At 42.3% G+C, this 27,129-nt stretch overlaps 3 protein-coding genes across 4 annotated transcripts in view; all 3 read left to right on the top strand.

The window, feature by feature from the left end:
• The window catches only part of LOC307249814 (arf-GAP with coiled-coil, ANK repeat and PH domain-containing protein 3-like), a 53,416-nt gene extending 42,925 nt beyond the window's left edge, over positions 1-10,491 (top strand). The window contains exons 15-26 of one of the 2 annotated variants that reach the window (XM_080026666.1): positions 9-232; positions 798-867; positions 1,052-1,146; positions 1,341-1,561; positions 1,685-1,777; positions 2,034-2,126; positions 2,459-2,682; positions 2,943-3,052; positions 4,809-4,919; positions 5,597-5,658; positions 8,877-8,926; positions 9,651-10,491. In XM_080026666.1, coding sequence (XP_079882792.1) covers positions 9-232; positions 798-867; positions 1,052-1,146; positions 1,341-1,561; positions 1,685-1,777; positions 2,034-2,126; positions 2,459-2,682; positions 2,943-3,052; positions 4,809-4,919; positions 5,597-5,658; positions 8,877-8,926; positions 9,651-9,719 — 1,422 coding nt within the window. In that variant the 3' untranslated portion in view covers positions 9,720-10,491. Of the gene's footprint in view, positions 1-8; positions 233-797; positions 868-1,051; positions 1,147-1,340; positions 1,562-1,684; positions 1,779-2,025; positions 2,127-2,458; positions 2,683-2,942; positions 3,053-4,808; positions 4,920-5,596; positions 5,659-8,876; positions 8,927-9,650 lie in introns of both variants that reach the window. The other variant, XM_080026665.1, reaches the window with a different exon arrangement.
• Positions 10,492-12,061: 1,570 nt separating this feature from the next.
• ube2j2 (ubiquitin-conjugating enzyme E2, J2) lies at positions 12,062-20,396 on the top strand. The gene is made up of 7 exons (XM_080025980.1): positions 12,062-12,201; positions 13,604-13,734; positions 17,268-17,308; positions 17,430-17,532; positions 17,629-17,767; positions 17,872-17,952; positions 18,589-20,396. Exons 2-7 carry the CDS (start codon positions 13,604-13,606, stop codon positions 18,877-18,879), a joined length of 786 nt encoding a protein of 261 aa, XP_079882106.1. The 5' UTR covers positions 12,062-12,201; the 3' UTR covers positions 18,880-20,396.
• A 331-nt stretch (positions 20,397-20,727) lies between these two features.
• Positions 20,728-22,188, top strand: LOC307248996 (E3 ubiquitin-protein ligase RNF186-like). The gene is made up of 3 exons (XM_080025579.1): positions 20,728-20,858; positions 20,987-21,390; positions 21,700-22,188. Exons 2-3 carry the CDS (start codon positions 21,071-21,073, stop codon positions 21,767-21,769), a joined length of 390 nt encoding a protein of 129 aa, XP_079881705.1. The 5' UTR covers positions 20,728-20,858; positions 20,987-21,070; the 3' UTR covers positions 21,770-22,188.
• The last annotated feature ends 4,941 nt before the right edge of the window (positions 22,189-27,129 follow it).

The following is a 27,129-nucleotide window of genomic DNA, read 5'->3' as shown; positions in this document are numbered from 1 at the left end:
GTTGATAGCGTTTGGACAGGACAGCTTCGCCCTCCACCAGCAGCATTGACTCTGCCAGCGAGCCGCGAGAGAGGGCTGATAGGGGAGTGAGGGCAGGCGGGGAAAGCCTCCTTCAGAGGGTACAGAGCCTGCCAGGCAATGAGCGCTGCTGTGACTGCAGTCAAACAGCTCCCTGCTGGGCCTCCATCAACCTGGGAGTGCTGCTCTGCATCGAGTGCTCCGGCATCCACAGGTAACTGCACATAACAGTATGTGGGAGAGTTTGTTTAGAGGCAGAAAAGAAAAACATTGAGACACAGTGTCTCATTCTCAAGAAAAACCTGGTCAGAACTATGAACTGCTGTTGTTAATCCGAAATAACAATCGATAGCAGGCTGTTCCACGCATCGCTAGATTTTAAGAACTGGCTAATTGTGGTGATGAAAACTAGTCTTACATTCACATAAACGAAACAAACCACATTGAGCGTCATCCTTACACATCAAGGTCTGAGTCAGGAACGTGCCTGTACTTGTTTTGCCACTCTTATCAGCCAACATACATTTTAAAACATCAGATTGTTTTCACAGGAATCATTGCAGTGACGACAGGCACTTATCAAGACATTGACTAGATGCAGTCGGAAACATGGGGAACAAAAACAAAGTAGCAAAAGAAAAAAGTTTGCCACCTCAGGCAGTTTTGGTAAAAGGCGCAAGAGTGAAAACGTGCCAAAATCTTGCAGATAGATAATGAAAAAAAATGATTTTAAACTTCACTTTCTTCATACATTCTCTTTTTCTTCTTGTTTCTTTCAGGAGTTTAGGCGTCCACTGCTCTAAAGTGCGCTCACTGACGTTAGACTCATGGGAGCCAGAATTACTCAAGGTGCGTCTCCCCAACACATTTGCCTACAGCTTCTCCTTTCTGCCTTTTTCCTCCACCAGAGTTATCATTTATTTAGTGCATTGAAAAAACTATTGTGAACTACACCATTTTTTTAAACAATCATTTTGCTCTCTGTTTCTATCTCTCAACACTATCTTGCCATCCTCCTCTTTCTTATGTGTAGCTGATGTGTGAATTGGGGAACACTGTGATCAACCACATTTATGAGGGCGCCTGCGAGGAGCTGGGAGCGAAAAAGCCTGGACCGTCCAGTTCAAGGTCTGTCTTTTTACTTCAGGAGGAGCATTTTACACAGAAAATAGCATTATAGCAAATAAATAAATTAATTAATAAATAATTGTACCATATTCTTTGTAAGATACTTTTGGCCGTTGGGTTAAAACCACACGGTTGATAAAAGGTTGTCTTCACTGACTTGTAAGTATTGTCACTTTGTGGCCATCCACCTCCAGACAGGAGAAAGAGGCCTGGATCAAGTCTAAATACGTGGAGAAGCGCTTCCTGAAGAAGATGAGTGGGAGCGAGGCGTTGGTGGAGGGTGAGAGGAAGTCTCGGCCCTGGACTGTGAAGAAGTGCCATCGACACAACAGCTCTGTCCGGGCCCCCAACAAGGCCCGCAGGAAATACCACCGCTACGAGCCGGGCAGCGCCTCACATGCAAACCTCTCAGCAGGTCAGAGTGGTAGCTATACAGTCGAAGGCTTCCAATATAATATACTGTATATGTGTAAATGGATTTTACCAATACACTCTAAAGCACAGACTGAAGTCCTTTTGTATTATTTTCCTTCGGCAGCGGCTGCAGCAAAGATTCGCCGGGACTCCCTGTTCTGTCCAGATGAGCTGGATTCACTATTTTCCTACTTTGACAATGGCTCTGGTCCTCGCAGTAAGTCCACAGCACGGTCAGCACATACAGACACAATGCACCCGCAAGATTACTGTAGACTTTCAATATGAAAGGGCTTTCCCACGTTGACAAAGGACATCACAAACTGAAGTTCCTATTGTTATTCCTGACATGTTTTCTATGAATAGTACAGTCCTAGCAGTGATGGTGGTGTGTGTGTGTGTGCATGAGAAGGACAGTGTGTGCCATGTAATGATTAACGTGTCCGTGGCTTGGGCGATGCTTGGCCCCGCAGGTCTTAGCAGCGACAGCGGCCTGGGAGGAAGTACAGACGGCAGCACAGACATCCTGGTTTTTGGCTCGGTGGTGGACAGCGTCACAGAGGAAGGTGTGTGTTTGTATGTTGACACAAGAATATAAAGGAGTTTCTATCGTCAAGGAGAATTCCCATTTAACATTACATTTTGTCACATTCTGCTTATTTCATTATTTCGTACTTTAATTTGAAAACGTCACTTCTGCACCACCTAAAAAACTTAAACGTACCTCCTAATATATTATCTGGTCCTCTGAGATATCTTTAAAATGATGCACACGCTGACCTTGGGATACAATGTAAGCTGGATAAATGGAAGACGTTTTACGTTGAATGTTTGTTATTGTGAGTTGACAATTACCCCCAAAATCCAAGCCATGGTCTTGTGACCTTCCCTTTCCCAGAGGAAGAGTCAGAGGAGTCCTCTAGTGGGGAGGTGGAGATCGAACAGGAAGTGTCTTCAGACCCTGAAGACCCCAGAGAGCTGCACCCGGGCACGCTGCTCCACCGCTCGTCCCGTCTACACAACCTGCCCCTCATGGCAGAGGCACTGGCACACGGGGCTGACGTACACGCCGCCAGCGAGGAGGAGGAGGGGAAAACGCCACTCATTCAGGCCGTGGTCGGGGTGAGAGGATGTTTCTACAACTACAACCTGACAAATGATTCAGATCTAGCTGGAAGCAAGGGAGGAAATGTTTACGTCAGAATTATTAAACTTTTGATTTGATTTCATTGACATTTCTATTGTGAGCGACTTGAGTCCGAGGGGGGACTCTCGCCTTTTAGAGAGTGTTAGGGTCAATCAAAAAAATAAGGCAAAATCCCTGTTGTTTTCAGAAAGCAAAAACAAGCAAAACATTCTGTCTGTCTATTGGTCTCTATCAGGGCTCTCTGATAGCTTGCGAGTTCCTGCTACAGAATGGAGCGGACGTGAACCAGAGAGACATGAGAGGCAGAGGCCCTCTGCACCACGCCACCTACATGGGACACACCGGGTAAGATCAGCCCGCAAGGCAGGAGGAAGCTGTTGTTCCATTTTCTGTTATTTAATACTTGGTTCATGTTGAAGCCTGAAAGTGGAAAAATATGACGTGTATAAACTGTGGGCACTTCAATCAATCATTGCAATCACTCAGCCTTGACAAGAAATTCCGATTGTGTGAGGCAATCATCCCTTGCGTGCCTTGGCTCATAAATGGAGCATGCAGTGTAGCTTTAGCAATGAAGAAAAAACACAATGTTTATAATAAATAAAAGATTCCTGTTCCGCTCTGGTTGAATGCCCTTCATTCCAATGGCGTTTTCTCCCGGAGGCCAAGGGAAGCCAGGCTTCCCTGTTTTTAGGCTGTAGTTGTCATCCAATAAAAACATTTATATTAACAGTTTCGGTAATTATTTGGTGCTGTGCTCCCGTCATTTCTTCCCCATTTTTCTCCTCTCATTGAGCATTTCACAATGCGCGAAACAGCGCCCCTTTTAAAGTTACATACTGAAGACGCGGCGAAACACGACACTGCACACTGTATGTCCGCGAGGAAGCCAGCCCGAGCTGGCATCCCTTAGTGAAAAAAAGAAAGAAGGATTGACCAATCAGGTGAGGCTGTTGTCTTGACACTCAGCCCTCCTGTGATTGGTCATTATCAATGTCAATGAAATTTAACAACAATAACATTAGCGGGAGATTAGCATGTTTGCATTGTTATCATATTAGCAAGAACAGTTATGGAGGGTGGAGATTTTGAGTATTTAGTAACAAATTATTTTACCAAACTGCCAATTGAGAAGCCATTAAAAATCAAATCTGACGGCAGGCCAATGCGTGTGGAGAGAAAGAAAGTTTATCGCACTTTCCATGAGGATAACTATGTCCGCACCGAGTGGCTAGCTGGTAGCAGCAAACTTCAGCTAATGGCCTTCCTCTACAAATAGTGAGTAAAATACACACCTTCTTCCGGCGCGGGTTAACTGTTCCCTTAACTGTCTGTGTAACTATGTGTGTTATGTTTTGTGTTATTTTATTGCTAATTGTGCCTTGATTGCCTGGATTAAGTTGCATTGGTAGGCCTACTGTATATCCACTGAAGTTGTTCTGGGTTGTCTTAAGTGTTGTAATTTACATTTGGCCTAGTTCTTAAACGAAAAGGATGTATAGAAAGTATGTGTGTATGTCAAGCACCTACAACTGATTGTGTGAGTCGTGTCTCATGTGAACGTGAAACTTAAAATAGCCTAAAACGTCCCCTAATTATATTGTGAATGAATTTGAATCTGCATTGGGCATTAAGCGGCTAGTTGTGCATTCCGGTCGGGGTGGGGGATGCATTTATAATAAAATTTATAATTTAATAAGACGATAAGGAAGTGTGTGAATGAGTGAGTGAGTGAGAGAGAGAGAGAGCGAACGAGCGGTGTCGGACAGATTACAGGCGTGTGTAAGTACTGGTAAAGTGACCAGGCGCTATAATAGCTCTTGTAGTTACATTAAATACAAGCTGCAACGTAGCCTACTCTTTTCTGTCCCCCACCTTCCAATACACATGTAGATTAAAGGTGTTGTCTCACTTGGCTTCCTCAAAAAAAAATCCCCACGCCACGCCACTGCTTCATTCTAGTCGCGTGTCGTCTCGCTATCATAATGGTTTACCAAGAATGTTGTTCCACGACTTCATTGGTATAATTATTTTAAAACTTTTTTCATACAACTCTTACACTCACCTCATTTCTCTGTGTCTGTCTCTTTGCCCTGTACAGTCAGGTGTGTCTGTTCCTGAAGAGAGGAGCATCTCAGTCGGAGGTGGACGAGCAGGGTCATGACCCCCTCAGTATCGCTGTCCAGGCTGCCAACGCAGACATCGTCACCCTGTTAGTTTACCTTAAGTCTTCCTACACAAAGATACAGAGTAACTGATACACATGTACACATTGCATACCATTCGATTTGATTTAATTCAATCACTTAAAATAGCTGGGACAGAGTGTCATTTATTCCACGTGTTTTTGAGTTCCCAATAACATGGGATGCACATGTGACTAAATCATTAGACAGCACCTGACACTAAAAATGATAGATGTAATATTCATAAATATTCCTGAAGGTCTAATCACTAGCTTTTTCCAGAGCTTTCAACTGAGATGTGATTAAGAGCTCCAAAAAAACTCCTTTTTGCAAGCTCAAGAAACAACTTTTACACTCAAAGAAATATCAATATCAATTCTGTTTATTACGATTTAATTGTTATTTCTATCATACAACTGTGAATTGTCTGAATTGTATTACTCATTGTTGTCATTCCTCCTTGTCTTCCCCTCCCTCTTTCCCTCCTCTCACACGCTTGTCTTCACTGCCGGTTCCTTCCCCTCCGCTCTCCCTACCTAATCTCACCGCATTTCTCCTCCCACCTCAATCCTCTCGCTCCATATTTATATCCATCATTTCACCTGTCTTCATCTTATTGTCTCCTTTCCTATGTCTGCTTCCATTCATCCTCTCTTCTATCTCTTTTCTCCCTCTGCCCCTGTATTATCCTCCTCTCCTCCAGGTTGCGTCTAGCACGGATGAATGAAGAGATGCGTGAGGCGGAGGCTCCCTTGGGTCAACCAGGTCAATACCACAACAGCAGCCCCACAGAGCAGCAGTATAGGAAGTGCATCCAAGAATTCATCTGCCTCACCATAGAGGAATGCTAGTGGTCCCTTCTTTATCCAGGAGAATGGGTCATGCTATCTCTCATATATATATACATAAACAGTATATTTATATATATATATATATATATATATATATATATATATATATATATATATATATATATATCTCTGGGCTTTTGGGCAACTTCTTAGGGGTTTTCTGAGGAGAGAGAAGCATACCATTTACTCATTATGGGGACGTGTAATTTCATAGGGAGACCCCTGATGGATCTTTTTAATTCTACTGAACTGACACCAACTCCATATTTCTGCATCACCACTAGGTTTCTGCTTGCCATTACTCTGCACCAGCCATGCTATGCCGGCTCCATGACACACACAGTACAATGACATCTGCTTTTTGGTGTTTCGCTAACAAGGTTAACCACTTACTTATCATAACTTGGTGTAACCTGTTGTTTGAGGGTGCAGGTTTACTATGACCTAACAGCTCTTACCTCACTAAAGGATCTGGCTGCATTAACCCACATCAACTTTATATCTATCCAGTGTGGCATCCAACTTACCCATCTCGTTCATATTGGTATGTAAATATACATATTTAGAAGTTATATGGGTAATCTTTAAACTATGTGCTGTGGCATGAGGTGAAAAAAAATGGTATTTGTTCCGGTAACTGACAAGCTGCAGTAGAGGTGGGCGGGGTTGTTTGCTGTGTATAAAGAGGGGAAGGAAGGAAGGAAGGAAGGAAGGAAGGAAGGAAGGAAGGAAGGAAGGAAGGAAGGAAGGAAGGGACATTTAATGTAAAACTGTGACAAAAATCCTGAAGGCTTGTTGAGTAGAGACCCTTGCCTTCTTTGTAAGATACTTTGTGACATGATGAGTGAGCAAGTGAGTGGACGGGAGCGTATATGAGTGCATGTGTCAAAGAATACTGAGAGAGAGAGAGTTACGTCATATGATATTATGATACATTATGTAAAGGAAATAAAGAAACTGTGCACTTTTCCCATACAGTATTATAATTTAGTTTATTTTTCATTAAGTTAGTCTTCACATTGTTCTTGTCTAGTCAAGATATTGTCTCTCTATCTATTGTCTATTTTATTTATGTTTACCTCCCCAGAGGACCAGTGCAATTCATTCTTTTGGTGCAGTTTTCACATGCATTTCTCTCAATGATTGTCATTTTAATCTGAAAGTTAGTATAGTTTGCTTGGAATTCATGAGTCAAGTCAGCAGGTCTTTTGATTGCATCATGGAATGGCACTCAGAACACTTTTAACTTTCTGTTTCCCTTTGGAATAGCCTTACGTTGCCATGCATGATTCGATTATAGGCATTCAAAAACACACCACTGAAAGAGATTTGTCTAGCTTATCTATGGCAATTCTAGTCACAATGCTTAATTTCCTTTATTTTTAATTACATTGTTAACTAGTGAGGATTAAAACTTGCTAAATTGTGAAAGCAAAAATGAACCAGAGCAGCAAGCCTCATTGGAAGTACAAATCTTGGCTCTCCTCACTGGGAAATGCGTAGAGTACTCTCTGCATGCTTTGCCAGATGTAGTGTGTGAGTTTCAACATCATTCACATTCCGATCATGATACAAATATAGTTATGGTTTGTTCACATCCTGCAGTGCAGTCTTGTGGAATAATCATGGGCCACCATGACCCCTCTGGTGTCGGATATTTCTTACTTTTTGCACCTCTGTGCCATTCTTTCATCCATGGACCAAATCTGTGGTGACGTCTTCATTCCTGTCCTTTTTGTTTGTTTCTTTCCACAACAACAGATTTTTTGTTTTTTTTAATGGTGTTGTTTATTTTCCTCTGCCAAAGACTTTTTGAAGGGAAAGTGTCTGACATTGTTGTATGATATCAACCATTTTCTTTTTCCTGTTTTTACTGAAACTGTTCAGAGTAGATACAGCATAGTCTTACCATGCTTTGTGAAGTGACAGAGTGGTAGAAACACTGTTAGTGTACTCACATGTTCAAAAAAAGAACATGTTACAGAAATGTGACAGACCTGAGGGATTTTGATATGGCAGGTGTTATTCTGCTATAGTTCAATGTACTGCGAGTAGAACCAGTCTATAGGGGGTGACGTGAAGCTACTGTGACCAAACTGTTAAGGGCCCTCTCCTTAGCAGAAGTGTTAAATGTTGTGTCCATTGTGTGTGTTGACATAGGAGTGGTTAAAGGTGCTGATCAAAGCAAACATGATGTAAATAGTACACTTGTATTGTATTTTAACTCAACGCCAACTGCCTGCCTCTCGGGCATTCAGTCACAGACCCCAACTGTCTGATATGTTTGTCTTTTTATTATTCTCTCCTGAAAAGACACCCTGTCGTGCAGAACTGTAAAAGGTTCTGCACTATTTGGAGGCATTCTTATGTTCATTGACATTTGGATATCTTTGGAATACTTTCTTCCTTGTCTTGAGAAGCACTGAGGGGGAGAAAAGAAAAAAAGAAAAACAAAATGCATACAATAAAACTGAGAAAAACTCTTGATGAACTAACCCTGCTTCCTGCTTGTCGCTCTCATTTCTGTTTCCCGTCTTGTCTCTGTTGAATAGCATTCTCTCGACATGGCAGCAATATAGTTGACAAGGTTGACGGAAAACAGCTGCCCTAAGTGATCCATTGATGGATCGCTTATTTTCTTCATATGAAAAAGAAATTGAGCTTTGTAAAAAAAAAATATTGTCAGATGTTTTGGGAGAATGCAATTTTTTTTAATAATGTGGTCTGATGTGTCTTCTGGTCTATAACAAGCTTTTTGGCAGCACTCGGCTTATTCAAAGCAATGAATGGGTTTCATTCATGAAAAGAAACATAAATTAGGTGTGCACTTTGACATCTCCAGTCTGATCAATGTCAACACACACTCTCTTTAGCGTAATTTATTTAAAAAAAAATGTAATGTAAATAGTGCCTCTGTTTCTAGCCTGCAGCAGCAACACATATGCCTTGAATAATTCAGTGTCTCCAGTGTGTAAAACCTTCATGTGATGTCACAAGCGCTATTACAGCATCCCTGAAAATCTTTGCCACAAGCCAGAAATGTGCAATTCCTCATGTTACACTCAACGCAGGCGACATATCCACTTGAGGAAATAAACGCTAACTGACATATCATTGCTTCTGTTACCACAGGGGTTGCCACGGTCAGCCGGAGAGTAAAACCCAAGGATACTCGGGATAGAGTGAGTGAAGCATCCTGGGCCGTCTTAGTGTGCTAAATTTGGTTCTGTGTGCTCTGGTGGTTGTGGGGTCTTTAAGGGGTCTTGTTCCTTCACCCTTTCTGTTTCGCACACTCACACAAACACACAGGGGAAATTGTTTTGTGAGATGTCCAGCTACAATTCAGCATTCACATACAATTGGAGAGTATCCTCCAAAAATCTTTAAACGTCCCAGTGTATAGTAGGCACCAGGTCAAAAAGAATGGGTAAGTAGGCTAAGTAATGCACTTAATTTTATGAAATGTGAATTTAAGTAAGCACATACATCCAGGTAAAGCTTGGTAGTGACTTTAGTATGCACACAAGAGGAAAAAGGACCCCATGATGATGAAGTGACGTGGACAGGATGCTCACTACTCTTTCCCTGCAACTTCCTGTCTAGCATACTAACCAAGGCTCCGATTGAGAAGGGTAATGCATCAGATATGTGCATTGAACATAGTAAAAAGCATAATAACTCGCATAATCCAAAGAAACATGTATAGTATCCAGAAAATAGGTTTCTACACATCACCGAGCTGAGAAGCTTCACTCTATCTTGCTTTGGGGGCTTTCATGCAGATGTTTGTGTGCTCTATCTTACCTCTTGAATAGTCAAATGTGGGTTTTTGGTTATTGCAGTGGCACAAGCACAACCCCCCACCCTCCCAACCCCACTCCTTGACTTCAATATCCCCTGTTGCAGGTGACATCTCCAGTGTTGATGTCTTTCGCGAGTTTTCTATCATCGCGTCTCTACAGCCCGAGAAGTTGAGGAGAAGAAGCTTACAGTTCAGCAAGAAGCCGTAGTGACCGTGGATCGCCGCCTCTTCTGACCACCCCTCAGTCACTTTGGAATCAAGAGGAAGGCGGCCACATGCCATTAAAAAAATAAATAAAGAAAACATTTTGATGCTGGGGAGTGACTGCTACAGAAATGAGCAAATGGCTAAAAAGTACAAGCTATTTTACATCAGGATTTTAATTGTTCTCAATTGCTCTCGTTATATGTTTGATCAAGATAACGGACCTTGATAACGTCTACATGATTTATAGTTCAAACAATTCCTTAACAGCAGTTTTGATAATGGGCTTTTTTTAGGAGCAGAGTCTTCATATCATGTAGGGAGTGAACAATTAAGAACTTCAATTCCATAAAGCTACAGGACTCGCAATACAAATATTTTTAAAAGAATCTGTAGACTTCATGCTGCTTCTACTCTTACTATAATGTCAAGAACCAAAAACAGTGGATCCCCACATTTGCTATAATGTGACATGACACAGCCAATATGGCTTAGATCTTCGAGGCCTGACACATGCCTGTGTCTTTAGAACTCCATGCCCCCCCAACATTTGTAATCTCTGGCTAGTTTTTTTAGACATAGAAAAGCGCCCTCCAGAGCTACACAAAACATAATGCAAATGTTTGTACAGACTTAATCCTATGCTCTCTATGATGAGTAAATTGAACTGAACTAAAATGGTTTTGTATATTTCATTTTGTTATCTGCAAATCTCTGATGAAACAAGTACAAACTGTTATGCATGCTGGCAGAATAAATAAACTGCCTAAAGTGAAAGACCCTGAAAAAAGTTTCTGGGTGTGCATTTCCATCTATACTGTATGTGTAGGCAGATCTCAAGATCACGAAAAAAACAAGCCCTGCGTTCCAACACCCATACTTTCTGCTATTTAGTATGGTAGAAAGAAGATTTAGGATGTCCCGATTCTTGAAGCCATTAGGATGGTAGAAATAATGTCTACTACATCCGTCCAAGATTTTTAGTGTCCAAAACAGCATGCTATTTGGCCGATTCTGACCCATAATTCAGTGCGCACCTGAAGTGATGTCACATCGACGGAGCCTCCATATGAAAATATATATATATTTTATATACTATCTATGATGAAAACAAACAGGGATGCGACGGATATAAAAGCAAGAGGCAAGATCAAGGCGCAATGTTATGATGAAATAAATAAGTAAAAGTAGGCTATGTCCCAATTGTATGCCTACTGCATCCTAACTAGATTATTTTTATCGTCAGATGTAGTAGGCCTATTTAGAATAGAAAAAAGAAAGAGTAGGCTATGCGATTTGGAACGCATGGACAAACAGTGCCATTCTTGGCTTCCGTACTATATAGCAATAAAAAACTTTTATCATACCATAGTAAGTAGCCTACCATAGTAAACAAGCCTTCTCTCATGATCTTGTTTTCTCAAGATCATGAGATAATGAACATAAGGGAAAACAACCTTTTGTAATGATGGGTTCATTAACTTGTGATCGTCAGATCATACTTGTTTTCTTCAAATAACGAGTTTATTGACTGAGGTTATATAGGCTATAATAGGCCTATTATAGGATTGGTTTACTTGTGATAATGGGTTGATTATCACACGATAACCTCTTAAAGGAGAAGTAAGTGATATGGTCCTTTTAGCTAACTTCCTGTCAGTGACTGCAGTTAACAGTCCCCTCCCTCGTCCCTACGTCACCTCCACATGAACGCACAGCCATCTTCATCAGATAGTGCCGCGATGGAGAGCAGCGAGTCATCGTTCACGGTCACAGAGACCCGCCTCTTTATAGCTCTCTGTCTCCCGATTGGATAAAACGAGCGGGATACTCGAAATTTTAACTGGCTATTATTGCAAAGCTGAATGACTGGAGAACTATGTTATGAACTGTTCATACTGTTTCAGTGATTGCTGTAGGAATATAGAGTGATTTAACACGTATTTTAACAAAAAATATCACTTACTTCTCCTTTAAATGAACTGGTTATCATGGGAAAACAGAGGAAAGAAAATGTATGATTGCGTGTCTGTTTAGGACTTCCATATAGGTCCTCAGAATAGACACAGACCACTTTGTAATATGTCAGACGTGTTTTGGTGATGAACAGACTACAAATATAAAAATGGGTACTTTGATTATTAATTAGGCTACTATTATTGGCTAAAAAATATTTATTAGATAATTGGAATTTTTTTTAAAAGATAAGAAATTTGGAATTATAGGCCTACTCCAGATCAGCTGGTGCCAGTAATGCGCTCTCTTTGTCGGTCTACAACGCTATGCCACAAACGAAGAAGAAAACCGGAAGCGTCGTCCTTCCTGCTGGCTGGCTAAAGCTAGATCTACGCTGGTGACATCGTCTTATCGGTTTTGGGTTTGACAACAGAAACAACAGCCTTATTTCGTGTCCAGACACGAATACCTTTTTCCATTGGTGTCTCTGGAGAGGTATGTACCGTACCACATAGCCTTAAGTGTGTCATTTGAGAGACATGTCCTCGTACGTAACATAACTGTTCGTGCTAACGCTAAGTAGCTAAACATAGCTGTGGCCTGCGTTAGCTGACGTTAGCCGCTGGTGGCTAATACGGTACACACAGACGGGACTTTCTCGTTAGCTGTACCTGCTAGCTTTAATCTTTACAGTCTACCTGAGTGGACAGTATTGCTACGCAGTGATTAATACATAATCGCCAGCCAAACGGGAAGCTATTCTGCTGTTTGAATGAAGGTTGTGTTCCGTGTTCGTTTACAGTCGGCGGTTGAGTAACTTTCCAATATCCAACATCGATCCGATCAGCTGGCCGGAGAATTAACATGACCGCAAAGAAGCGGATAAGCTTCGACTCAAATAAGTTAATTTCCAACTAGTCTGTTGTTTATCAGAAAGCGATACGTACATTATTTCAGCATGTGTTGCAGTACAGCCACATCATCAGTTCAGTAGCATTATATCATCAGCAGTAAGCCACATGACACTGGGTCAGTAGGGAGCCGAGAGTCAACTTATCTCCAGTTCAATGCTGAGGTGGAAAGTACATTTACATCCACGTCGTCTGGCCCTCATATGTAGCAAAGTGAAGTCTAAAAAATAGCAGCTTCGTTTTACGACTTGACATGTTGAAGGTGGTATCAGCAATGGAGAATGTTTGTTGTCAAAATCAGCGAGTATTTACTCATGGTCCACTTCCTGTTGATACTGTGTGTGCTCGCTGGAAAGCAACTCTGCTGTCAATACAGTAAACTGTAAACTGGCATGTTGCTAGCTACGGTGGGAGCCCTTTGTGTACATACCCATTTACAGAGCCAAGGCTGTGTATATTAACACTACATTTTTCTTAGCGTGCACACACAGTACAGACAGGTAGCGGATTGAAGGGGATATTCACTGATTTTGAAGCTTTCTAGATGACTCCACCTTTAACTCCACTATTTTATAACTTGTAATATTGATACATTTTATTTATTTGACAGCTTTGCAGATTGTTATTCTATAGTTCCATTCAAAAGAAAAGACAAGCTCATAAAATGTCATGGATGCAGCATTGCTGTAGTTTGAATCACCCACTGGTAGCAGAGAGCTACTTCCACCTGGTTACAACTGGCTGACACAATTCCTTGAATGATAAGTCAACCAACTTAACCAATTCAATCAGTAATTGGTATTTGCTGGTTACAATTGATATAATGTGAGATTTTGTTGTGTTAGATTTCGTATCATTGATTTGTAAATTGACTTTAGTTGCTGCTTCTCAATAAAAGCTTTCCACAGCTTGCCACTGTCTATCAGTAATACTTTTCCAGAGACCAAATGCATACATTTAATTTCTTCCCTTCTGAATGTCCTCAGATGAACAGCAACGGGAATAAGAGAGCTCCAACCACAGCCACTCAGCGACTTAAGCAGGATTACCTCAGGATAAAGAAAGACCCTGTGCCTTACATCTGTGCAGAACCTCTCCCCTCCAACATCCTAGAATGGTAAGGTGTCCCTCCCTTTAGTGCTTTAATTTGGGATTTTTGATGTTATCAGCGCAGTTTAGACTAGGGCTGGGCGATATATCGAATATATGCGATGTATCGCGAGATGTTCTCCAGGGGATGTATAAAATGACCCTATCGCGATCATCGAATACAAACTGGCACATAATGTGTTTTTTTAGCCGCCGCCACCGGCAAACTCGCTGGTGTTTGCTTCTCTCGCTCTTTCCTGTGGCACTCTGCCTCACAGACTCACATGCATTGGCAACTCACTCACTCCCCCCTCCCAACAAGAGTCTCCTGGGCGCGCACCTGTGACGTAGTCTGTGCCCTGTGAGTGTTTACTTTTATCGCCATTTGAAAACAACGAGAGGGGGAGAAAAAAAGACGAGGGCTCTTGTGCTCTTATGACAGGCGAACGACCGGGGGAGGCGGGTGCAGATGACAGCATTAGCGGCCGCTGTACACAGCACAGCCTGCCCTGGTCCTTATTAGAGGAAGGCTAGTGGCTACACATGCGAAAGAACGGGGGAGGCGGCCGCTTGACAGCATAAGCGGCCGCTGTACAGCCTGGTCCTTATGAGAGGAAGGCGAATGAGCGCCGGGGGGCGGATTACTCCGACTTCGCGCAGAGTTTTTGGTCCAACGTCACACAACCACGGCATCACATTTATTACGGGCATTCTCTTATAATACGTCCATGTCAGCACCAAGGGAGGTGCACACCGTTTATCAACTAAAAGTCTATGTAAAGTAGGCTACATTTGCGAGTATTTTTTATAAAATAAAACATATTGTTTTAGTGAAAATGCAGGAGGGCTAATTAAACAATAAGGCAGGTAACAGAGGGACAATGAGCCACCTGCTGTTGGGCGCTTGCATGAATCTCTCTCTCGGACTAACAGGCAGAAAACGAAACTTAACTTATACACTATAGACTGGGAGCAACTGCTCTTAAAGCGACAGTAACCATTATAAATGTTAGAGCCTTTTATACACATAGACTACTATTATGGAGAAAAACCTGTTCTGCATTTAAAGTGTGGCTGCTATCTTCAGGGGGTTAGTGGTGATAAACAATTAGTAAGTGGTTGTAATGAGTCATAATTAGTGTTCTCAGTTTACAGATTAACAGATGATGGAAAAAACTGTTTCCAAATAAAATAATGCTGGATCCATTGTATGGGAGTGGAAGGATGTGGAATAATCAATACAATGTACAAACTCATTGCCATGTGCAAGTTTCAAATTGTTCCAATAGAAAGCACTAAAGAATATAAACAAGATGTTGTTTCATGTAGCCTGATGCATCGTTAGTGCAGACACATTTTGCAGGACTATTTAAATCATATTACTGGTGTGATGTTGTGCAAAAATAAATTAAATTGAGCATTTAGGATGTGCTCTAGAGGAGATTTGAAATATATTGAGATATATATCGTGTATCGAGATATAGTAAAAAAATATCGAGATATTGATTTTAGCCATATCGCCCAGCCCTAGTTTAGACATCCATTAGTTATGCTGACACTTGGTCCCTAGTTTACTAGTGATACTCTTTTTCATAATATTCTGTTAAAACAGGGTCAATTCCTTCAACATTGAATTACCAACAAAGGAACTTGCAATACAACAGTTGCTGTTAATCTTTATTTATTTATTTGGTCACATGATAAGCTTAAGCTAGGGTGATCAGATGTTTTCATTTCTCAAACAAAGGAATGTCGATTTTGTTCTGACTTTTCAAATATGTATGAAGTTTTTTGATAAAAAAAAACTTTATACCGGCATTGGCACTTTAGACTCCTTTTTAGAAGGTGTGCGTTGCATAAATGACCATAGGTTTTGGGTTTTATCTATACCCAGATGTCTATCTGAGACAGTGAGCTGTGCACTCAGCATGGAAAGATGATATGAGAGAAATCCCACAATAACATGCATTTCCTGCAACTTCCTGCATTTAGTATTGACAGAACACATTGTACATATAATGGCTTTAGAAGGAAGTAGGTGAATGACCTGTTCTGTGGAACCAGAGCCACACATTGGTGTTTGCATAGTACTTAAAGGACTCATAGTGGACTGCATCCAAGCAAAACTGCATTGTGTGTGTGTGTGTGTGTGTGTGTGTGTGTGTGTCTGTGTGTGTCTGTGTGTGTCTGTGTGTGTGTGTGTGTGTCTGTGTGTATGGAAAAATTTCTGGAAAATAATTGATTACGTGTCATTTCTACCTGGGCGGGTCTCAATTTACCTGGATGACTTTCCAAGTAGAGCCTATGAATGGGAAACAATACAGCCATTGTAGTGGGTTTCTACCTTAATATGTTTGCGAGTTGCATATAATGCAATAAGAGGAAGCAGAGGGGTTTCTTGAAATTGTTAGTTTATCTAAATCAGTCTCATGAGTGCACTCACTATTAATTTGGATGTCCGATTTAATAATACCATCGATTTACCATCGCCATGCACTGTTCTGAAAACCTTGAATTACTCATGGTTAAAAGTAGGCCTCCATTACTACAATAGCAGCTTACATACCACCTGATGCTAATGTCACGCTAGCTATAAAAGAACTACCGTACATGCAGCCATTGGCAATCGACAGACTCGACACCCGGAGACTGCTTTCATCACTGCGGGAGATTTCAACCTCTCCAACCTAAAAACTGTCCTCCCTAAATTCTACCAGTTTTTTATTTATAGAAAAAATTGAAAACCATGTATCATTTTCATTCCACTTCACAATTATGCACCACTTTGTGTTCATAAAAAAATCCCAATAAAATAAATGTACGTGTGTGCGGTTGTGACGTGACAAAATGTGGAATCAAGGGGTATTAATACTTTTGCAAGGCACTGTACATCCCGCCCTTTACCACCTTGACCAGAGTAACACCTATGTAAGGCCACTGTCATCATCAAGGACACCTCTCACCCCATCAATGGACTATTCATCCTTCAATTCGCTCTGGGGCACGCTACCGCAGCCTCCCAGGGAAATCAAACAGGACTATAAACAGCTTCTTCCCCTCATCTGGCAGACTGCTTACAAAGTACCCATCTCTATCTCATACTGCCTAGTCCCTACTGCTCACTCGCATTTTCTTTTTGCACTACTTCCACTTTACTGTTAATTTATATCTGTTATATATAATTGAGGTATAGATATTACATACTGTATGTATATACAGCCGCATATGGCACACAACTCATGTTTGCACTCTGGTTAGAACCACCTATACTCCGTTGCTTTGTAACCTGTTAAAGTGAATCTAATCCAGTTCCATTTCTTTACAAAAAAATTCCCTGGAACGTGTTAAGTCATGCTGGGGCATATTCCCTCTTTGTGCTATAAATAGATGATTTTGTCTTTTCGTGCGCTCTCATGAGGGCCTCGTCAGATTGGAGATGGATAATAAGTTTGATTCGAGGCAGTTGCTAGCACACTAATCCAGGGTTTTGTTTTTCTAATGTCATATTTTTGCAAAATGTGGAAAACATCACTGATGAAAAAAATGTTTTGTCTTCTTTAGGCACTATGTAGTCAGAGGTCCTGAGAAAACTCCATATGAAGGTAAAAGCAACTGACTCTTGTAACCAATTCACACCAGATTTTCTCTCTGATTTGTTGATGAGGTGTGATATTCAAGTGAATGAGTCTTTACGTGATGTCATAATATTTGTTTTTTTCTTAGGAGGATATTATCACGGAAAACTCATATTCCCTCGGGAATTTCCTTTTAAACCACCGAGTATCTACATGATAACGCCAAATGGGAGATTCAAGTGCAATACAAGGCAAGACATATAGTTTGTTAGTGATCAAATCAGGATTCTTTAGGCTACTGTAGTAGTATTTGCCACCTTGCTCACATTGTCGTGTTTCCTCCACAGGTTATGTTTGTCCATCACAGACTTCCATCCAGACACGTGGAACCCTGCGTGGTCCGTGTCCACCATCCTCACAGGTCTGCTCAGCTTCATGGTGGAGAAAGGCCCCACCCTCGGCAGCATTGAGACCTCTGACTACACAGTGAGTGCAAACGTATTACCGCAAATGCAGCACACAGTGATAAACAGCCTGTGCAGTCTCAAATATTTGATGTGCATTTTTTCTTCTCCCCCCCCTCCCCCCAGAAACGACAGCTGTCAGCCCAAAGCCTGTCCTTTAACTTGAAGGACAAAGTGTTCTGTGAGCTGTTCCCTGATGTAGTCGATGTACGTAAGAGGGGACCTTTGACCCATAGATTTCTCTGGTTGTGTGTGCATTGTGTTATGACTCAAATGTGGTTTTGCACTGTTCTCCTTCGTTCGTCATCACCCACCAGCTATGTTTTCGGAGTGCAACACTGCAGGTCGCAAGACCGAGGACCGCAAAGATTAAAAATAATATGTGATCAAGTTTGATAATACGACACTGTATGTGGTATTTACACAACAACAAACATACAGACATACATAAGGTAATTGTTCACATCCAGAAGAAGAAGAAGGGTGTTCTTGCTTGGATTTTTTTACAATTGATATCAGTTGTCAAAACGGAGTATCTCATTCTGAAAATGTAGCAGATGTTTTAATGTTGTTTTGGCTTCTGACTTCCTATCTCGCTTGATCTCTTCTGTGCTAAAATTGATGCTGCCTGCTCTGGCATCAGGGGAAAAAGAGGCCTATGCGTATTTGCTGCAGTAGCACACAGTAGATGCACAACACAGCAGCTAGTGGAAGCAAACACATTGACTAATGTAAAACGTCATCACCTGTTAGAATTTAGCCTTAAGTTATTGTCTACCTCGCTCTTCCTCCTTTTTGTTGACCCCTAATAATATCTCCTATTTCTCTCCCTCCTTCCACCAGGAGATGAAGCAGAAACAGAAGGCCCAGGAGGAGTTGAGCGCCCGCACTCAGCCCCTGCCCTTACCCGACGTGGTGCCGGACGGTGACCCCCAGCACGCCCACTATGGTCTCCCCGCCCTCAACGGAGGTCCTGTCCCCCTGGGGGGGGCCAACCCCGCCCCCGGCCTGCAGCAGCCCAACCGCAACCACGGACTCCTAGGTGGGGCTCTGGCCAACCTGTTTGTGATCGTAGGCTTCGCGGCGTTTGCCTACACGGTCAAGTACGTGCTGAGGAGCATAGCCCAGGAGTGAGAGATGAGGCGGGGTGTTGCAGGGCGGCGCTCCCCCCTGCAGGCGAGCCAGCTAGTGGACTCCACATTCTATAAACACACTACGTGGGGGAGGGATGTCCAGCCCTGGTTTAAAGCCCTCCACCATCACCACCACCACCATGGACTTAAGAAGACGGGAACTCAAAGCCCACCCACACAGGAAGGATGGGGAGGTGGGGGGAGTGGAGGACGGGGGTTATGCAAATGGTTGTGATCCAGTCTGTGCTTCAATGGTTTATGTCGGGCGGTAGGAACAAACTTGGCTCATGGGTTGTGGAAGAGTGTGGAACTTTAGACGAGGTCAGGGTTTGTTGCGCCGCGCTGGAGGCAGAAATCTGCTTCACTGAGGTGAAACAAAATGCAGCGTTGTTTCTCCTGCACTATTCTAAGCTTGTTTCTGAAACAGTTCCGTAGGTGTTCCTCTGCCGCCACACACTCTACTAAAGGTCTTTCCTTCCGCATGCTCCCTGTCATTCATCAGATCATAGAGACTCCTCAGATGGGATTCTGTCACAGTGCCCAAAGTTTCAAAGCGAAAGCATTGCCACAAAGAGTCCAAGTGTGGTTTTGCTAATCATTGCTGTGCATTTGGTCTACAAATTAATTTAAAATAATTTAAAAAAACACGGTTGTTGGAACTGGAGTGAAGTTTCCATGAGATGTGTTTCTATAGAGGTATCGGCGGTAGACACAGCTGAAGAATGGGTTTCTCCAACTTCCATTTGGCAGCATAACAAATTACATTAAGTTGATTTCCGTAGCAATGTGTTGTTTTTCAGATCCATAACAACACTCTGTCACACATACACAGATGACGGGCACTTGATTTTAAACAGAATTGGCGAATTCTATACAGAGAGAGGGATACAAAGCAGACATTCTCTCCTGTAAACCCATGAGCCAAGCAGTGAACTGATCTGCACAGAATTCAATAGAGACCAGTACCCAATTCAACTTGACCTAGCTGACCAGTATAGCACCACTCTGTATAAGGTCCAAGTAAGGAGACACATGAAGAGAACCAACAATTTGTTTCTGTATATTCTTTTTTCTTTTTTTTTTCTTCCATGTTTTATTGTTTTCTTTATTTATAGAAACAACCTTGACTTCTCTGTCACGGTTCTAAGGAAAAGTCTAGTGTTTGTTAAACAGGGCCGGGCAAACACACACACACACACACACACACTCTGATGGGCCACATGCGAGGCTCACGTATTCGCTGATGATTTACTGTTGTGCATTGCATTTAGTAAAGATGGTTCTACCGTGTATCTAATGTTTCAACAGGAGAAATGGTCTGAAAGCAGAACATTCGCCTTTCTATTGCTCTTTTCTTGGCACCATCTTTAAAAAAAAAGAAGAAGACAAACTGCTGATGATGGGAGTGCGTTTGTGTGATAATGCAGCAAATGCCCTGAATTTCCACGCTTCAGTTAATCTTGTGTGATATTGTATGTTTTCATAGTAAATGCAAATAAATTACCCTGCTTGACAGGGCATTTTAGAAAAAAAATAATCATTTGTTTTTATGTGTGATCACATTGATGTTTTTAAAATGCCAATAAAACAAGCTGTTTTCTAAGGATTTATGAGCTCAAAGTTTTAGATTCTTCCAAATAAAACAATCTAGTTGAAATGGAGATTGCTCACAGCAGTTGACGATTTGGAATGTAGATTGAAGAAAAAAAAAAAAGATACCGGTTAGGGAAGTTGTGCTGAGTCTGTTTTTCCTCACCCTGCCACAGAACAGAAGGATTCCACAGAACTGTTGACAAGATTTACCTGAACACTTATTCCTTCCTTGGAAATGTTAAATGTACCCGCCCTTCACGTCCCCAGGACTACTTTAAGAGCTGCCGATCAAACGGTAACAACAAAGCAACTCAGTCGAGCAGGAACCATAGACTGTATAAAGGCAGACAGCTTACCTCCATAAACTTAAAGAAGGGGACTCCGAGAGTAAGTATAGTCTGATTATTTTAACGTGAAACATTTAATATTAAGAAGTATTTTTTTCTTTATTTTCCCGATATAGAACATTTGATGGGATGTATTTTTATTAACATATTTTTTAAACTATCTTTCAGGTTGTCTCTGTGTGGCAATAGGATTTCACTTAAATAGCTTCCAGCGCGTGTCACATCCATATCCCTTCCTCAGAGTCACACACCATGTACGTGAATGAAGAACTGGAGTGCGTGGTGTGCTGCTACGGGTACTCCCGCAGCCATCGGGTCCCGCGGGTACTCCACTGCAACCACACGTTCTGCGGCCCCTGCCTGGAGAAGCTGTCCAAGCTGGACGGCGTCCTCCGCAAAGTCTCCTGCCCCATGTGTCGCTGGATCACCTGCACGCGGGCCACCCTCACCATATCCGGCTCCCTGTGGGTCAACACCGACATCTGGGACCACATTGCCGAGGAGAGAAATGGATCATCATCATCAGAGGAGGAGGAGGATTTGAATGACATGGGGTTCACCTCGTCAACGCCGTGAGTTTCTTTTTTCATTTCATTTATAAATGGTATGGAGCACAAAACATTCAAATCATAACAGAACAAAACAATGGTGTAGCCTACGGCATGGACAAAATAATGCTATTATAGGACATTTTTTATTAAGGTCTATTTCACCAACAACTTTTGGCCTATCTGACCTCAAAAGCAAAATCAATTTAAACATAGATGAAAAGTTAACATAGGCTTATATTCTCTTTCTAAACACTAAAGAGGTGGATCATTGTTCTTCTCATTTATGTGAGCGTAATAGTCTACTCAACACACATGTCTCTGTCTCTATAGCCGTGATCCAAGGAAGCCTGGTTTCGTGTCCACGGTCCAGAGGATGTTCAGCTGTGTGCCGCAGCACTGACAAAAAAGAGACGGGGGAATGCTGGCAGCGACACGGCAGAACAAGAATCGAGTCACACAAGGGGATCTACCTCTCCCACTATAATAGTCCTACACAGTTTGAACCTCGACAGATCTGGTAAACTTACAGTGCAAGAAGCAGCGCGGTTTGCACGACCACGGTTGTTACACGCAACGGGACAGACGTCTGAGGAGAAGGCCTGCAAACAGCTTTTTGTTATAAGTCATGTGAGTGTTTGAAGTTGATGTTTGTTTTGCACTACATGACTACAAGGTGGCTTTAAAGGGACTGACTGCACCTAATGGAAATCAATAAGATTTCAGCTGTGAATGTGTTGTAAAGTGTTGTGACTTTGCTCACTATAGCTGTAAGAACATCTGCATCATTGCAAATCCTCAATGTTCATCTAATCTATTGAGCCGATTTATTTAAGTATTTATTTATCATCAGCAAAACTGTCACTGTTGATGATTCAACTGTATATATGTGGGACATGAAGAATACTATTCTATGTAACCCAAGTTGTTTAAATAAATATTGTCCAAAAGTAATTCTTTGTTGGTGACCATTTTTATTTCTCCTGGCTGGAGTGAAACATACATGTTCTGTATATGAGCTAGACATCATTTATATTGAATTGTCTTTGCTCCTCCATCCAGGCTGATAGGAATCAGCCAACGTGCACTGGGAGATACATAGGCCTACTCTTTAACATCCTGTAGGGGGCTTGCTGGAAGGTTTTCACTAATCTAGTTAGCATTTATCAAAAGACTTGTCTGTTATTAGCATCTAGGTGACATGATTTGGTTCAAGTTATCTGTCATTGTTTAGTCAGCCTGATCAGAAATCAACATGGCTGCCAGTGGCGAAGCGCCAGCTTCCCAGGGTGTAAGTAATCTTATATTAGTCATACTTATTTTCATTAAAATAACAATCTAAATTCATAGATTGAATTAGGACATTTGTCTTAACATGCTGATGAAGAAAAAAAAGATCCAACTGTGTTTGTGGGGTTTTTAGCAGAATTTGAAATGTATGTATCCCCAGAGATACGTTGCCTGATTAGGGGGTAGAAATTTGGTCAATGTTTATTATTCAGAGTTTTATTTAAAACTTGAAGGAATGTTAATAATGACTGCAGAACCATATATTATCATGAACAGTTGTGCCCATTACAACATTATTACTGTATTTTACTTTAAAGATTATCTTTCTATATTTATATATACTTAGGGCAGCGCTGCTCCCTAACCCTAACCCTAACCCTAACCGTTGGGGGCAGGGAGTGCCTTCCAGGCAGAAAACACCAACAAACTTCACTGCCCAGGGATGGCCAAAGCCACTGGCATGGAGAGTAAGCTGCTGTTTATTAAATATATTATTTCAAGCTGGTGGCTGCTGGTCGTTTCAGGCACACAGTGTAGCATCATACTTGCATTGGCTTTAGAGGAGCATCTGACACACCTGTGGCAGCTGTTTGAAAGGATGAGGGTGCAGTGACTAATAGTCAATCCTGCTTAGTTACAGTTTGGCCTGTCATTCATTGATTTCCTTGGACACTGCTTTCCACAAAGGGAGCCATTAAACTGGTAAAGTAGGACACTGTGCCAGGTTCATGCACACCGCACCATAAAGTCCCTACATTCCTGTTGGGACGGCCTCCACTGCCATCGTGGACCACACGCCACTGACAAATTCGGGGTCTGTGCACTTGGGACTCGACTACGCTGTCATGTCTAAAGACCAGGCCGCTGGCTCAGATGTCCCTACTACATGTCCTCCAACTTCAGGCCTGTGGCTGCTGTGCTGTGTTTGATCACGGCAAGGCTCCTCTGCGATATCTGTACTGACCAGCCCAGCCCGATGGTGCACGTGGGTTGGGGGCGCCAATTTATATACCTGATCAATGGTTTATGCAATCTGGGTTGGTTTATCACCTTGGTGGGCAGCACCACCAGGTAGCCGGAAGCCATTCCTCTGTATTTGCTGAAGTGGACTGGGCGTTCTTCTGGTTGTGGGTGGCCCGTTTTGGTATGCCGGCTGACCTCACCTTGTACAGGGGCCCACATTTCACATCCGAGCTGCTTGGCTAAGCGGTCGCAACTGGGTTGACTGCCTCCAGTGGTTAATGCTCTCTGCCCCTAAGGAGGGCCTGCAGTTTTCATCTGCTGAATTGGTTTACGGACAGCCACTGGTGGTCCCGGGAAAGTTCCTTCAGGACGCTGCGGTTCTGTGGACGGGCACGTCACATCGGACTTTTGCTCTGGGCAACTCCAGCCCCTTCACTCAGATCCCCCTGAAGCCTCCCCTACGATGGGCCCTTCTGTGTCCTGGAGGCGGGGCCCAAGAACTTTGTAGTGGACATGGGGGATAAGCTAGAGCGGGTCACTATGGACCGTCTCAAGCCTGCCCATCTGGATGTGGCTGATTCAGTTTGATGAAACTAGATTGGTAAAACTGAATAAAATGTACTTTAAAAGTAGTATTTGTAATTTAAATGGACAAGGAAAACAACAATTTATCATTTCTGTTCATCAAATTAAACATTAATATTTTTTCCATTTCAGCTTTTTTTACACCCTAATAGGGCAACGTATCCTGGGAGATACAACTCGTAAAACCCAAAATATACAAAGTATAAAAAAAATTGATGTGGAAATATTTTTCTTTGGTCTTAAAGAGATAAGTGATAACATGAAAATATTTTTAGAAACTCATTTTCCACTGTTGCCTGTTTAAGGGTTAGAAAAAAAATCATTTGTTTTTATGTGTGATCACATTCATGTTTTTAAAATGCCAATAAAACAAGCTGTTTTCTAAGGATTTATGAGCTCAAAGTTTTAGATTCATCCAAATAAAACAATGTAGTTATGAAATGGAGATTGCTCACAGCAGCTAGACGATTTGGAATTAGATTGAAAAAAAAAAAAGATACCGGTTAGGGAAGTTGTGCTGAGTCTGTTTTTCCTCACCCTGCCAAGGATTCCACAGAACTATGTTAATGAGATAGGTCAATGGGCGACCGTGGCTCAGGTGGTTAAGAGGGTTGGCCAATGATCCAAGGGTTGGCAGTTCGATCCCCGCTCTGCCACCTGTCTCATGTTGTGTCCTTGGGCAAGACACTTCACCCACCTTGCCTCGTGTGAATGTGTATGACTGCTGCATGTTTGAGGTGGTGGTCGGAGGGGCCGTAGGCGCTGAATGGCAGCCACGCTCAGTCTGGCAGCTGTGGCTACTATGGTAGGTTACCACCACCAGTATGACTGTGTGTGAATGAATGGAACCTGGAACCCTGTAAAGCGTCTTTGAGTGCCTTGAAAAGCGCTATATAAATCCAATCCATTATTAAAATTTACCTGAACACTTATTCCTTCCCTGGAAATGTTAAATGTACCCGCCCTTCACGTCCCCAGGTCTACTTTAAGAGCTGCCGATCAAACGGTAACAACAAAGCAACTCAGTCGAGCAGGAACCATAGACTGTATAAAGGCAGACAGCTTACCTTCATATAAACTTAAAGAAGGGGACTCCGAGAGTAAGTATAGTCTGATTATTTTAACGTGAAACATTTAATATTAAGAAGTATTTTTTTCTTTATTTTCCCGATATAGAACATTTGATGGGATGTATTTTATTAACATGTTTTTTAAACTATCTTTCAGGTTGTCTCTGTGTGGCAATAGGATTTCACTTAAAGGCCTACTTCACCGGTTTGAATATGAAGGTGTATTGAATTCTGAGATCCTATGTAGTATAAATGTGCGAAAAAAATTGAAATCGGTTCATCCTAGCCTGAGAAAAGGCAGAAAGAGTGTTTTTTTAACCCTATATTTCTCTTTCTCGTGACATCACAGAAAGAGAAATATAGGGTTAAAAAAAAACTTACTTTGTAAATATTACTGTGATGTCTTTTACTGTGACATCACAGTAATATTTACAAAGTAAAGATGTGACTCAACACATGTCCCTGTCTCTGTCTCTATAGCCGTGATCCAAGGAAGTCTGGTTTCGTGTCCACGGTCCAGAGGATGTTCAGCTGTGTGCCGCAGCACTGACAAAAAAGAGACGGGGGAATGCTGGCAGCGACACAGCAGAACAAGAATCGAGTCACACGAGGGGATCTACCTCTCCCACTATAATAGTCCTACACAGTTTGAACCTCGACAGATCTGGTAAACTTACAGTGCAAGAAGCAGCGCGGTTTGCACGACCACGGTTGTTACACGCAACGGGACAGACGTCTGAGGAGAGGGCCTGCAAACAGCTTTTTGTTATAAGTCATGTGAGTGTTTGAAGTTGATGTTTGTTTTGCACTACATGACTACAAGGTGGCTTTAAAGGGACTGACTGCACCTAATGGAAATCAATAAGATTTCAGCTGTGAATGTGTTGTAAAGTGTTGTGACTTTGCTCACTATAGCTGTAAGAACATCTGCATCATTGCAAATCCTCAATGTGGGATTCCCAAAGTGTGGTGCGCGCACCCCTGGGGGTGCGTGAGCTGCTGCTAGGGGGTGCGCGAGATGAAAAATGTAATGGCGGTCTGATCATTACACAATCCATATTGGTCCGAGTATAAGAGGGTTTTATTTTCGCGGAAATAGGTCGTAAAAAGTCGGGTCGTGTTTTCCAAGTTGTGTTTATTTTCTTTTTTTAATAATCGGGTGGAACACTGGCTGTGCTCTCGGAAGCGGCCGGGGCGTTTGTGCGCTTGGAGAGAGAACGCTTTGTGTGGAGAGAAAAAAGAGGCACGGGACATCGACGAAGCCGATTCAAAGCCTCAAATCATTATGTTGCCAGTCAACGTGTCAGAGGCAGGAATCGGCAGAGCGATCGACTTTTACTGTGGCTTTTTAGCTGCTACAGTTGTGCTGAGGAGAGATTGCCAACTGCGCTGTCCTTTTACGCACCAGCAGCACTGTAATGTTCAGATTTCCTCATTTGCATCAAAGCCCTAATGATTTTAAGAATGAGACGCTTTATTTAAACGCTGTCCATGTGATGGTGGTGATTGTCACTTTGTGAGCTGTAAACTGAAACCAACGGAGATCTCGGAGGGCTTCCCCTCGACAACGTTAACGTGCCCCGTTATCATTTCAGCCTTAAACCACGTCGTTGATAGCTTTCGTTTCAGCACTAGGCTATGTGATTAACTGTGAACATTAAATAAATGCTGCGTCTCAGATGCCGAGGACAGTAGCGAGGATGACCCGCTATGCACCGAACCAGAGTAGGCTATAGGAGAGATGACAGCGAGAGGGATCACAGCGGGGCAGAGGAATTTGCGTGTGAAGAATAGTCTGTAGTGAACACATCAGAGTTTGGTCTATTTGCACTATCCTACTGTTTATTTGCAATGA

Source organism: Ammodytes marinus (genome assembly GCF_949987685.1).
Source record: "Ammodytes marinus genome assembly, chromosome: 4".
Lineage (NCBI taxonomy): Eukaryota > Metazoa > Chordata > Actinopteri > Uranoscopiformes > Ammodytidae > Ammodytes > Ammodytes marinus.
Note: the sequence above shows the minus strand (reverse complement) of the source record. Positions and strands in the feature narration are given on the sequence as shown.